This window comes from Oratosquilla oratoria, chromosome 14 (assembly GCF_046742065.1).
Source record: "Oratosquilla oratoria isolate Oo_2021 chromosome 14, ASM4674206v1, whole genome shotgun sequence".
Taxonomy (NCBI): domain Eukaryota; kingdom Metazoa; phylum Arthropoda; class Malacostraca; order Stomatopoda; family Squillidae; genus Oratosquilla; species Oratosquilla oratoria.
The window spans coordinates 27,122,140-27,137,139 of NC_134790.1; the positions used below are offsets into that span (position 1 = coordinate 27,122,140).

Sequence of the window (15,000 nt, forward strand, 5' to 3'; positions counted from 1 at the left end):
TATATATATATATATATGTGTGTGTGTGTGTGTGCGTGTGTGTGTGTGCGTGCGTGCGTGTGTGTGTGTGTGTGCGTGCGTGTGTGTGCGTGCGTGCGTATGTGTGTGCGTGCATATGTGTGTGCGTGTGTGAGTGCGTGTGTGTGCGCGCGTGCGTGTGTGTGGTATTCATGGCAAATGGGAGAATATTGGATGGGGAAGGGTAAACGAAAATGGGATGGGAATAGATTCATTGCCCTAACATTGCGACTACCATTGTCTTCACCAAAACAATGAGGAAAATCAAGATCTACGAAGGATCAAGTGTCCAGGCCCCGGCAAAGGCTAAATAGCAATTCATAATCGTACGTAATTCACTGATTCATTCTGTGCCAGTGTGCATACGCGCATGCATTAGTTACTCGATCAGTTCCTGGGAGTAGCTACGAACCACATATTGTCTGATATACCTGCATCCCGGCCGGAAATCGGCCATACAACGTTACCATACGATCGCCGCTAGCATAAATTCATCACTTCACACACACACACACACACACACACACACACACACACACACACACACACACACACACACACACACACACATATATATATATATATATATATAATATATATATATATATATATATATATATATATATATATATAAATCTATATAGAATTAAAGTAAATACTGAGTGTCCATACTCAGTTCCATAATGTATATAAATGTAAATAGATAGATGTTAAAAAAAATAAGTGTAAACTATATTGATGGCAACCACCACTATTTGAAATCTAAGTGAATATATTGTTGGCAATTGCCACCATTTTCTTCGTCACCTCCGTTTATGAAAATAACCAGTCACGACAGCGACACAACAAAGACCAGAGGCCACAAATAGTTTATCTCAACTATCCAACCAATGTAGAACAACATAGGTCTACATTCTGGTGGCAGCGGTAAGATTCCACGTGCTGAGACGATACACCAGAGATCTACACTCTGGTCGAACTTGCCACTTCCTAATTCTACGCTGAGCTTCATCATACAGCAGCCTACTACGAGGCAATTCGTTTTTCATCCTACTACGAGCCAATCCCTCTTTGCTGCATCTCCACCATGCTACTACGAGACAACCCCTCTTCGCTACATCGTCCAGTATCTCACTACGAGGAAATCCATCCTCGCTGTATTGCTCCCACGAGAGTGAGACTTCACCAAAAAAGCATCCACAGAAGTACACATAGCACATATCACTTCTAATAATTTCCTCATTCTACACGGGTTCACATCCTAATTCTACGCTGTGCATCTTCGAGCATCGTACCTACGCGGCAAGAGCCTACGAGACTCAAACCTCGCCAGCAGCAACCAACGTACGAGTCTACAAAGTCTCGTCCGCATTCATGAAAACAGGAAGACTCGCGGAACATCAAAGAAAGTATACTTCCGCCAATAAAGCCATTTCGACTTAGTTATTTAAGATTTTACTCATAAGTGGTTCCATACAATATGCATGCCTTTTCTCCTTTTCTTTTAAACAGTGTCCTATAATTCTATCTCTCGCCAGCTCTAGCCATATAATATTGTATATTCATATATTTATTTTACCGCATTGATTCTTAACACCAACTCCAACATTTGGGTTAACTATTCAAAGATTCTCCCAAGAGCCAAATTTTACAACATCCCTTGTAAGTAGATACTATTTCCGTTCTAAATATCACCCAGGATGCAATTACTCTGTGTTTTTTTTTCTTGTTTTTTTCTTTTATGAAGTTGTCCAAACCTTCTGACTCGACATACGGACCTTGTACATGCAGCCGCTCTGCTCAGGATGGCAAACACACCAGACATGACCCCCCCCCTTCTGCTAACAGCTCTTCGAATAACCTACCACACAAAACAACATGACAATACAGGATCTTCACCGTCGTCAAAGATGAAGCCACATTACCTAGATTTAACGGGAAGAATATTCCTGTGCACAAGTTCCTCTCCGAGGATAAATCAGAAATAACATGTAGAAACATCACAGACGACAAAAGTAAAATATCTATTCTAACATCCAGAATAGATAAATACAACACATTAACTGGTGATGTCACTCAGTCTGATCTTCTTGAGGAAACAATCTTATGATTTCGTAGAGCACTTTAAGAACTCCATTGCATCATGTGAGCCACTTGAATCACTTTTCCCCTATACTCATTGGCTATGACAATCATGGTCCACACGACGCCAAAGAGAAAGCTGTAAAAATCGCTTCAACCTTTGAAAGTGAACTGGAAGAGAACCTAAAAACTCAGGGTTTCAGACGACAAAGTTTCATTAGAGCAAGCAGCCTCACCCATAGCGTATTTTTTACTACTATCCCAATTACACCCAGATACACTCCAGAAGGCTGGTACTATCCCATTTACACCAGGTATCACACTAGGCGAATTCTCCAGGAAATTCTCTGATATTGATAAGGCAACCCAGATCCAGAGCCAGTCAGTACCCATTGCACTCACCCACACAGTATCCCAAATCACGCGGTCTACACCACATAACACGAGGTCAAAACATACATCTCGTATTCGACATCGCTCACGCCAACGCTCTCCATCAAGAACACAACTGTTTTGTATTTACTGTCGCAATCTTGGATACCTTGTAAACATATGTTACCACAGACACCCTTCACAACCAAACCGCCACTGCAATTATGACGGAACATGTTTCCACACGAATGATTGTTGCCGTGTGCTGTTAGCGCGGAGGCAACACAGTCCAAATTTCCTAGATCACACTACCGCAAGACATTCACGTAACACATATTCATAACTAACGAACACCAAGATTCAGAGCACATCAAGGCCAATCGCTCCATACCTGGAAGTTCCCTCATTAACTCTACCTGTACCTAACCTGGATGTCCCAGATATGTCTTCCCATTCCTTAGCATTCAGTGCAACTTCTAGTAACACCAAAGTGACAATCTTTCTCGACACGGGTTCCCCAGTCAACATAATGTCAATTCGGAGTTTCCATAAATTACGTACTGCAAGAAAACATGTCATTAATCCGAAAGCCCCAGATGTCAACCTTTGCAGTGTAGATGGTGTACAATTCCCGATCGTCGCTAGATTTTCCCTAGACATTAGCTTCAAAGATGAGAGCCCATCGATTCCAGTTGGCGCCTACGTAGCTGATGTTAATTTTCCTGCAGATATTCTCATAGGTTTAAAACTGATGAAGCAACATAACATATTCATTTAACCTGCTCAAAATGGTATAATTTATGCAAACCATTTCCTCCCTGCATTGCCATCAGCAACTTCTCAAAACGTAAATCACATTCACGTGGCCGAGCAGGCACAGACAGACCATGAATCCTCGTCAGTTGCTTGTACTACCTTCAAATTCACTCCGCTTCATCACACGAAGATGCACTAGCTGCTAGTACAAATTATTCCACCATTTTCACACAACAGAGTTCCTATTGCTCAACCTTTTCAAGCCCTCCCCAGGATTCTACCTCTTCCACTTTACTGACAGCCGTGGACATGTATTCCAAACGTAACAGCCGTACAAATCCTCCTGCATGTCCAAATCAGCTAAACTCGGGACTAAACGCCCATTAAATACCGTTGGTATTTCATCGACTGAAGAAGATTTCTTGCCCCTCATTGAGGAATTCAACATCACATCTACCCCAGTATCAGAAGTGTTATTTACATCCAAACACAGTTACGCAGTGCTCATCAGCCCAAAGACACTGTTCCCTCGTGAGTACACAAAGATACACCCACGAGTTTTTCAAGCCTCAGATACCGATGTACTCTGTATGCCAGAAACTTGCTGTGCCAGTGGTATCTCCCTCCTTTCAGCCACCAGCTCAACACCAAAGGTCACACTTGCATTTTGATTGTCATTGACACTAACGCACCCCTCCATCTCGCAGTTGGTACAAACATTTGCGGTTTTGAAGTATATTCAAAGTCATGGATGACCATTTCCCTACTTCTCAAGTTTGTACCATAACTTACGACGTGCCCATGGCACAGGATTCCATTGATGTATCACATTTCAACCCCATAGACTTCCCTGATGCACACGTAGACTTGATTGCACTTTGCAACAAGTTCAGACAAACTATTGCCATGCCAGATGAACCCCTCTGAGTTACAAATCTCATTCAGCATCACATACCCTTTCATGAGAACACGAAACCACGTTACATTCCCACATACAGAATTCCATACAGTAAACGCATGGTTGTAAATAACCTTATCCAAGACATGATTGCTTAGGACATCGTTGAATCACCAATCAGTGAATGGAATTTCCCTCTGTTGTCCCTAATAGCAATTGCTTCTTTCCACCCAGTAGTAGACTTCGGGGGATTAAATAAGCTCACTTTACCAGGTAGACACCCTTGCCTGTATTACAAGACCTTTTACACTCCGTCGGTGAAAACAACTTAGTGTTCACGACCTTGGACCTTATGTCAGGATATTTCCAGATTCCCCTTGCTCCAGAGTCTAGACACCTGACAGTCTTTAGTACTCCCACAGAACACTATCACTTCAAACTACTCGCCATGGGTCTCGTTTCAGTTCCTTCAGTGTTCACACGATTTATGCACACAGACCTTAAAGGTCTCATAGGGTATTCTGTGTTTATGTACCTCAATAATGTGATCATTGCTTCGAAATCGGTTAACGAACAATTGCACACTCTTAATACTGTCCTCTCACGACTAGGAAAAGCAGGTCTCAATTTGAAACTGAAGAAGTGCTCCTTCCTTTAGAAAGAAACACGCTTCTTATGTCATATCCTCAACTCACAAGGAATCTTAATCTAGCAGGACAAGGTCAAGGCAGTCATTGATTTTCCACGTCCTATTTCTGTTGACCACACACGTTCATTCCTTGGTTTATCAGGTTTTTAAAGGCGATACATTTAAGGTTACGCTAAAATAACAGCACCATTACCTTCGCAACTTAAGTAGGATACCCTCTTCACTTGGACATCTGACCAAGAGAAAACTTTTAATGACTTAGAGAGCCTTGACACGGTACCTGTCCTTGCTTTTCCAAACCACACGCTTCCTTTCACAATATGCACTGATGCGTCCTACATCTGACTTGGCGCAGCTCTCATGTAACAGCACGGCACAAAACTCAGGCCAGTTACCTATGCTAGCCACACATTCAACAAATACAAACAAAATTACTCAGTCACAGACATAGAAGCATTAGTTGCAATATACGCCTTCAGAAACATAAAAAATACCATCCTTGGTTACGACACGGACCATCAATCCTTTCACCTCTTCAAATGAAAGAATCTATCAGAAAAAATTGCTCGCTGGCTCCTCATAATACAGGAGTTCATGCGCACTTTTCATTATGCTCAGGGCAAAGTGAATATACTAGCAGACGCTCTCAGTCGCCATATCGCGACCATCTTACACAAGCGCGCATCACTGCAGCGCAAAGATCAGATCCTCTATGGAAACGGGTTATATACTTCCTCGAATCTACAGACACAACTGATACGGATAATTTCCCTCACAATCTCAACAATTACATGTTGATGACATAATCTATCACAAAACAACACGAACATACGTGAACCCAACTGGTCAGTGTTTCAGTTCATAGTTCTGACGGACCTCATTCCTGAAGTTCTGAAACTCCTACATATTCCCCCATTGCCGCACACCCTGGCAAGGAGAAATGCGCTACACAACCCAGATTGCACTACTGGTTAACCATAAGGAAGCATATATACTCCCATATTGATGCTTGTCATTCTTGCGCGTCACACAAAGGTCATATCAGCGATCATGTTCCCATCTTAACTTACCCCCCCCCCATTGCAATTCATTCGATACAGTAGCTATTGACTTCCCTAAATTGCCATTTACATCCAGTGGAAACCAATACCTCTTTGTGTCGACCATTTTTTTCCATTCTGTATTCTTTCCCCTACCAGACAAGACGGAACAACACGTGGCAAAGACCCTTATGGACAAACTCATATACCCCTTCACTACACCAAAAACTCAGATTTCTGACAACGGGACGGAGCTCAACGATGAGATTCAAATATTTGTAAATACTTTAGAATCACAAAATGTCATGCTACTGCTTACCACCCTTGTTCAAATGGCTTAATTGAACGCCAGAACCGAAAGATTGTCAATGTTCTTCGACATCTTGTTTCTGATCCTTACCCTTCTTGAGATTAACATGTCCCCATGATTCAAGATTGCATTAATCAACAGTGCCATAAACAGGTCAATATCGGAATCACCTCATTTTGTCCACTTTGACTCAGACAAAAGACTCCCATATGACCTTGTTTTAGAACTACCTCTCATTTACAATTTCAATGATTATGTTAAAGTCAAAGTAACAAATTTCAATAGTCTACATCCTGTCCCAAAAATCTGCACTTTGCGTTTTAGCTACTAATGTAATCAGCGTTCCAGGGTGCTGATAGGAAGAATGGCGGGATGGGCTTCATGGGTGCTGCTCCGGTCGTCCAGGACAACACCACCATCAGCAACCCCGAGGACATTCTTGTCACCAAATTCCCTGAGCACTACATTCGTGACGGCGAAATTGCAGACGTCCCTGTCATGTACGGAGCCAACAAACACGAGGGATCTTATGTCCTGGCCAGTACGTGATCAATCTCTTTTCGTCTCTGTGTGGCCAGGGGCTAGATCCAGGGAGTAGGTGACATAACTTGCAATACTGCACGATAAAGATCCAACCTATAGTTAGTGGTCTCTCAGACCCAGGGTTGTAAGTTACACCAATGAAGTCAGCGTGGCTAACAGCACTCTCATGGTGTCAATCCTGGGTTGTAAGTTGTACCGGTATCTGGAAAGATATGTCTGCTGCAATATGCAGCTTGATTTAAGCCCCCCCCCCTCCCTGCTTGAATTTGGTCTCAGGAGTTTCATATGTTTTATACCATTTAGATCCAATGCTAATGAATATTTGTTTTTTTTTTAGTTTCTGGTGACCACTTCAATAGTGAATAAAACCGTCGGGCTTCCACTACCACTATTTTATTTTGTTTTATTTATTTATTTACTAATTTATTTATTTATTTATCTATTTATTTGTTTATTTTTACTTATTTTATTACTTATTGTAATATTTCGGCCAAGCCTGTAAAACTCTGAAAGGATAGAATAGTCTCGAATTTACCGGAACCAAATTCATGTAATATGCAACACCTCAAGGCAAGATCATGACAATAAGACAGAGGACTTAGTATATTTCTATGTTATGTAGTTTACCAGCGCTTCCTGCCTGCCGTACGTTATCTTGTATTGCGTATGTTCGTTTAGTTAGTGAAAGGTATTTATAGTTCAGTTTTTTATAGGAAGTTGTGATGATAGAGGTACTGGTGTCTTATCCCCCTGGATTTGGTGTAGGGTCATTGTTGATAGAAGGGGGTTATTGTTGTGTAGATTGGGCTGTCTAGCAGTATGTGATATTTGGAAACTCGCTGGTCGGGCGGGTTAAGACATCATTACTTGCGGCGATGGTCGAGGAGATGACGATTCGAACCCTGCCACCGGCGAAGTTGAACCAATAGCATTGTTCATTAAATTCCACGTACCAAAGTCCTCTGTAAGGGGCACCGTCCTAGCCTTCCGATGGGGGGGGGGGGTTATTTGTAACGTTAAACCATATCATCATGAGAGGGACTTGACATTGTCAAAAGGGGGGGGGGGGACAGGCGGTGTCAATTGGCCTACTGTTCAGACAGTGGCGGCGCCAGGGGGGGGCTTGGGGGTTTTTAGCCCCCCAAAAAAAGTGTCCAGCCCCCCATTAGCCCCCCCAACTGAAATGAGCAAATTGAAAATTTAAAACAGTCATTGAAATAATTTTATTAAGTGGAATTTTTAATTCCCAGGGCTAAAGATTTGTCAGTCATCAGTGCTAGCCCTACCATTAACCCCCTCCCCTTCTGAAATGAGGATAATATATGTGTATTATCATATTACTATTAGCCCCCCCAAACATTTGCTCAGCCCCCCTTAGCCTCCTCAATTAAAAATTCCTGGCGCCGCCGCTGTGTTCAGATATTTATCACTAGCATTGGTATGGATTTACTACTGATCTGGTTCTAAAAAATTAAACCCCTTTTACTCTACTATGGTAACGTTTTTCAACCTGAATGAAGTCAGCGTTAAACTGTTTAAAATCTCTAACACGTCATTGTGGTGCAAGGGTTAAATTTCTAACGTTAAAACAAAGAGATGATACATGTTTTCTAAACAATATTCTGAATGCGATAAGTAACCGCACAAGTAGCCATGAGTCGGCCAATGACAACGCTCACTGTTCATCTTCTTGATGGCCAACGAACGTCAGATGAAGTTGACTTGTCACCAGATCCGGGAGAAAAACTGTGACTGCACTGCACTACCAATACCAGCGCTTCTATCCTAGGGGGAAAATATCGTGCCGAAGAGGTATCACAAAGATGGTGAAGGAGATATTGAAAAAGGGTAGTAGGAAGGAGGGATTGTATAAGTTGAAAAGGATTAGCATTCTTGAGTGGAGATTGATGTAGCTTAAGTCCTTGAAGTATTAGTTGCATAGAAATTCTGCAGTTAATACCCCATACGAGGGGAAAATCGGTAATGTGAATCAATATACAATATCAACCCTTACGTAAATTACCATTTACCTTATCATTAGAGCAAAACTACACGTTCTTTACTGCCTGCTACTTTATAACCTCGGCACATTCTCCCCCTCTCCTGCAGTTATGTATCAGTCCTACCTTGAAGCCAACGGACTTCTCCACAACGAGACCTTCATGAAAGATGAGATGCTCACCAAATTCCTCAACGCCTTCGGTAAGTCCAATAATTACTCCGTTCTCCCGATTCCCGGATACAGGGCTTCTACTTTATCGAAACCCTACTTCAGTACTTTAGAGATGAACCCCTGTTGGCTGGTGCTCAGTGTCTGAACCAACCCATACGTTTCACGCGGCACCACATCACTCCTCGACTGAACACTCCGCTGCACTTCTTGAGAGCTTTCAGAGTTTCATGTTTAAAAGTATCCCATAGATTTTTGGGGTCTTTAGGGGTTCCAAAAACTTCAAATCGACCGGAGACTGCTCCCGCGTACTTCTGAACATGCATATTATTTCTGGGGTTCTCCAGATTAAATCCTACTGGATTGCAACTCAAGACTCTCCTCGACTTGAAGCGTAGCCTAATGTTGCAATCACAAATTCTATGATCGGTCATAAAGAACTTGACACACCGGTATAATCTGCAGCTCAGTAGGATCCAATGAGTACCAATATATATTTGATCTTACCCTCTGCCACATCTCTGGCAATGGTAACAGTAGGAAAATTGTATATTACCTGATAAGTATTTAGGAAATAAGAAATGTAGAATCATGATAATTGTTGTATACATCAAATAAACACTTCTTCACAAAATAGAATTTTACGAGACTTTACGAGTTGGAAAGGGTTCACAGAGCCAAGTGAAACGGAAAAGATTTTGGAAATATTTCTGGAATTCTTCATCTCGGGGATGGGAAAATATGTGCCAAGATTGAATAGGAGTGAATCACAACAGACTAGTTTAACAGATATAAGGGGACATAGATATACAGCTAGATAGATAAGGACGAAATTGATCGATAAATTGTTAAATAAATAGTTGAATAAATAGATAATTAAGTAGAATTGTAGATAAATACATAAGTAGATAAATAAGATATAAAATCGTAGCTTAAGAAATTGTTTACCAGATGTAAGGTAGTATCAGTAAATAAATGAATAGACAAGTGAAAAATAGGTGAATAGAAAGACAGGCAAATGAATAAATGAATTAATAAATAATTGAATAAATAAACACTTCTATAGATAGATAAGCCATCGAAATTATGGTTTAAGAAATTATTCAAAAGATGGGAGCATGATTAAATAAACGAATAAATATATAGATAGATTAATGAATGATTAAACAAATAAATCTATTAATAAATAAATCCATAGATGCATAAAGATATAGATGCATAGATGAATAGAGGCGTAGATGGGGTAGAGGCACTCAGACACACGCACACTCACACTCACACACGTGCACACATGCGCACACACGCACACTCACGCACAAGCGCACAATCACGCACACATGCACACAAACTCACACACACTCACACCCACCCGCACACAGCCATGCAGTGCATGCATGCTGGTTGTGCACTTGAAGTTTCTGGACATTACAACAATCATCCTACTATAACCAGTATTCTGGTAGTTGATAGACGAATCAGGATATTACAACAAGAGTCCTACAATCATCCGCAGGCGTCAAGGACCAGACCCATGGTGTAGCCAACGCTCTCCATCGATTCTTCATTCCCGAGGGCGACCTGAGTGACTTCGAGGAGGTGGCTCCTGGTATGGTAGATGTAAGTAGTAGGTCAGATTTGAAAATGATGCAAAAACAAAATATGTTTGTTTAGGTGTGATAAGTGTCGGGCCAGTTCCAAATGTCCTTTGTAGTACGTCGAAGATACTTAGTGTGAACCTCCACGGCTGAATGAAATCGCGCGGTGTCAGGTAATAAACGTACAAATACTCAAAAGGAGAATTTGAAAGTTAACCTATTATCTAGTGTTTAACTGAAGTACATTTCAACATTCCAAATGTGTCTCGCTACATTGCCTTTGACCCCTAGGGATGTGGCGGGAACAGTGATGGCCCATTCACGATATGGGTGTAGGATGGATGTAGGGTGGTTCCTTGATTTTATTTGGCCACCCTCTTTATAAAGGGGAAAAGCTTTTTGGTATGTGTATGTGTTTGTTTATATGTATATATATATATAAATATATATATATATATATATACATATATATATATGTGTGTGTGTGTGTGTGTGTGTATGTGTATTTACCTAGTCGTATTTTACGGGAAGGGGAGCTATGCTCGTGGTGTCCCGTCTTCATTTCTCATTTTATCTAAACTATTTTTAAATTCATGTATTGTTTTTGCACACACCACTTTCTCATCTAACTTGTTCCAACTGTCTATTACTCTGTGAGGAAAGCTGTACTTTTTCAGATCTCTTCTATAGCTGTTTTTTTTCTTTCCGTGTCCTCTTGTATTTCTATCATCCCATTTTATCAAATTCTCTCTATCAGTAATTTCTATGCCTTTCATGATTCTGTAGATAGCTATCAAATCTCCTCTCTCTCTTCTTTGCTCTAGTGTCAGTAGTTCAAGTTTTGCTAGTCTCTCTTCATATGATAGTTTTGAGAGTGTTGGTGCCAATTTTGTAAATTGCTCTTTGTATTCTTTCAAAATTTTTTTATACATTTTTTTGTACTTGGTGACCATATCGTTGCTGCATATTCCAATCTTGGTCTTATCAGGGTGATTAGAATTTTCTTCACCATTTCTTCATCCAGGTATGTAAATGCCACTTTGATTGTTCTTATTAAATTATAAGTTTCTCCAAAAATCTTATTTATATGTTTCTCAGGTGACATATTATTCATAACAATAACTCCCAGGTCCTTCTCATTTTCTACTTTTTTTTATTCCTTCTTCTCCCAATTTATATGATCCTGTTATTCTCTTTTTGCTTTTTCCAAATTCCATTATACTACACTTTTTTGTATTGAACTCCATCTCCCACTTCCTACTCCATTCCTGTACTTTATTTAGATCACTCTGTAGTGATTCACAATCTTCTTCCATGTTCACTCTTTTCAGTAGTTTTGCATCATCTGCAAAGAAGCTCATATAGCTTTCAATTCCTTCATCCATATCATTAATATATAAATCAAACATTATTGGGGCCAGAACTGTTCCTTGCGGAACACCGCTTTTTACTTCATCCCATTTTGAGTGTTTGTCTCTTATCACTACTCTCATTTTCCTTTCTTGCAAAAAGTCTTCCATCCAATTTAGTAGTTTGCCCTGTATTCCTCCTTCAGTTTCTAATTTCTTAAGCAACTTCTTATGTGGTACTTTGTCAAAAGCTTTTTTTAGGTCTAGAAATGCACAATCAGCCCATCCATCTCTTTCTTGTATTATATCTATTAGTCTCGAATAGAAACATATTAAATTGGTGACGCATGATCGTCCTTGTCTGAATCCAAATTGCCTTGGATTTAACACATTGTTTTTTTCTAAATATTTTACCCATCTACTTTTGACAATTCTTTCAAAAAAAAATTCTACTGTACTTGTTAGAGAGACTGGTCTATAGTTGGTAGGGTCTTCTTTATTTCCTCCTTTATATATAGGTACTATATTTGCTTTTTTCCAATCTTCTGGAACTTTTCCTTCTTTCAAGGAACTGTTTATTATGCTATGTATTTTGTCTGCCAGTTCATTCCTGCATTCTTTCAAAATCCAGTTTGCTATTTCATCTGGTCCATGCGATTTTCTGACATCAAGATTATTCAAGTGTTTCAATATTTCGTTCTTTGTTACTTCTATTTCTTTCATGGGAGGGACTTTCTCTTTCCATTCGATCTCTTCAGGTTGTATGTTCTCCCTTGTAAACACTGATTTAAAATGTTTGTTCATAATTTCCGCCATTTCAATTTCCTCTGTGTATGCAACTCCTCCTTGTCTTAATTTCTCCAAGTCTTGTTTGTTTTTCAATTTGCTGTTTACAAATCTGTAAAATAGTTTTGGTTGATCTTTACACTTTTCTATGACATCTTTTTCATATTTTCTTTTTTCCTCTCTGCACGTTTGTACATATTCATTTCTATAACAAGTATATATTTTCCATTTTTCAGGCCTTCTGTCTTTTTTCCATCTGGTCCAAGCTTTGTCTCTTTTGTCTTTTAACTCCTTACAACTTTTATTGTACCAGCATTTTACATATTCTTTTTCTTGTTATTGTCTTGGGACATACTTTTCCACTCCTTTTTTGTAAATTTTTGCCAAAATATTCCATTTCTCTTCCACTGTTGTTTCTTCTTTGTATATTTCTTCCCAGTTTTCTTTTTGAAAGAATTCTCCTATTTTATCAAAGTTTGTTTTTTCATACATCATTCTTCCTTTTCTATATTGTTCATTTCTTTTCATGTATTTTTCTTCATTTAGTTCCAGTTCAATCAATATGTGGTCACTTTTACTTATTGGTGTTTTATATTCAATCTTTTCCACTATTCTAGGTTCAGATGTAATTATTAGGTCTAGTCTCGATGGTTCTTCCTCATTTCTATACCTAGTGTTCTCCTGTATCCACTGTGTCATTGTATGGTCAGTAATCATCTCAAGTAGAGCGTTTCCCCATGAGCCGTCTCCACCCTTTACTGTCATCTCTTCCCAGCAGATTTCTTTGCAATTAAAGTCGCCCATCATAACTATTCTTCCTCCATCTTCCATTATCTTATTTAATGTTATCTTTGTGTCCTCTAACATACTTTTATGTTCACTCTCTTCCCATGAGGCTGTTTTCGGAGGCACATAATTTATCACAAACTTTCTGTTCTTCTTATCTCTGTCTTCCACTTCGATCATAATCATCTCTACTGTATTCTTTCCATATGTGACACACCTCACATTTATATCCTTCTTAGTCAGGAACATAACACCACCCCCTTGCTTTGTCTCTCTGTTTCTAATCCAATAGTTATATGCATCATGTCCTACACTGTTGGGTGGTAGTGGACCTTTTAATTTTGTTTCTACAATTCCCATTATGTCCGGTTCTTTTTCCTTCAAATAATCATTCAGCTCATTCAATCCTGTTATTAATCCATCTATATTTGTGTAAGACACTCTTAGTTTTCTGCCACTTCCATTTTGTTCTCTGTTTCCCTTTTGTTTTTCTCTTGTATGTCGAATTTCCTTAGTTTCATATTTACTACTCTCCAATAGAATCTTTTTCTGACTCTGTTCTGGTCTTGTTTTTTTCCTTAGCTTCAAGTCTCTTCTTTTTTTCCTCCTCTCTTTCCTCTTTATTCATTTCCCTTTTTATCTATACCTTTTTATATTGTTCACTTGTTGCTAGTTTCCCTGTTTTGGATAAGATATTCTCTGCCGTCGTTTGTGACCTGAATTTAATCTTAATTGGTCTGGTCTTATCTGTATTATACTTTCCGAGCCTGATTTTCTCTTCAATTTGTTTCATAATTTCTGGTTCATCTTCCTGAACTAATTGTAGTAGACTGCTTACTTTCTCATTTTTCTCTTTGATTCTTGAGGTTCTATCTGGGTTATGTTTCTCTTCCATTCCTAATATAATTATACATTTCTTTTTGTCTGCTAGGTCTCCTACAATATTCTCCTTCTGTTTCATCACTTTGATAACTGAGTCTTCAGTTTGTTCTTTCATTTGCTGTTTAATTATATCAGTAAATGCAACTTTACTATTTTCCTGTATCTTTCTCCACCCCTGTGCCTCTTTTGCTATTGTTTCTTTATTGTCTTTATTGTTCTTTTTTAATTCTTCATTCTCCTCTTTTACTTCTTTTAACTGTCTTTTTAGTTCTTCTATTTCCTTAGTTAAGTTTTTGTTTGCCTTCTCTAATGCTTCCAATCTTTCAATCTTTTCTGCCATTTTTGACATTCTACCAAACCTACTCTCCCAATGTTCAGTCATTTGTTCAAGTTTTTCTTCGAGTCTTGCCAGTCGGGGGAGGTTGGTATCCACCGCCCCGCCTCATTAAATCCATGGAAATTATTATCCTCACCTTCTATTGTGCTACTCATATCTATGTTTCTAATCTTTACATTTTTGTTAGACATTTCGTCGTCGTTAAATTGGTCCGGCCCTCTTTTGTTTACATGGCGTCTGCCTGCCTGGACCAAGTCCTCTCCTTCTCATTTCCTTCCATTTCCTTCAGTTATTCCTCCCCTTCTCCTTTTTCCTCACTTTCCCACTACACCATGAGCAATCCCCCCCCTATAAATACAATAGGTACTTCCTTTGCGTTGAGATCCACGAGAATTTCACTTTTTCTTCAGGACTTCAATCTCTGCCG

At 39.5% G+C, this 15,000-nt stretch overlaps 2 protein-coding genes across 2 annotated transcripts in view; one reads left to right on the top strand and one right to left on the bottom strand.

The window, feature by feature from the left end:
- Positions 1–15,000, top strand: part of LOC143032821 (juvenile hormone esterase-like) — a 55,670-nt gene that overhangs the window by 28,730 nt on the left and 11,940 nt on the right. Inside the window, exons 9-11 of the mRNA XM_076197902.1 lie at positions 6,474–6,666; positions 8,778–8,870; positions 10,352–10,455. Of these exons, the coding sequence (XP_076054017.1) occupies positions 6,474–6,666; positions 8,778–8,870; positions 10,352–10,455 (390 nt within the window). The remainder of the gene's footprint in view (positions 1–6,473; positions 6,667–8,777; positions 8,871–10,351; positions 10,456–15,000) is intronic.
- The window catches only part of Tbc1d15-17 (TBC1 domain family member 15/17), an 82,398-nt gene that overhangs the window by 1,993 nt on the left and 65,405 nt on the right, over positions 1–15,000 (bottom strand). The window lies entirely within an intron of this gene.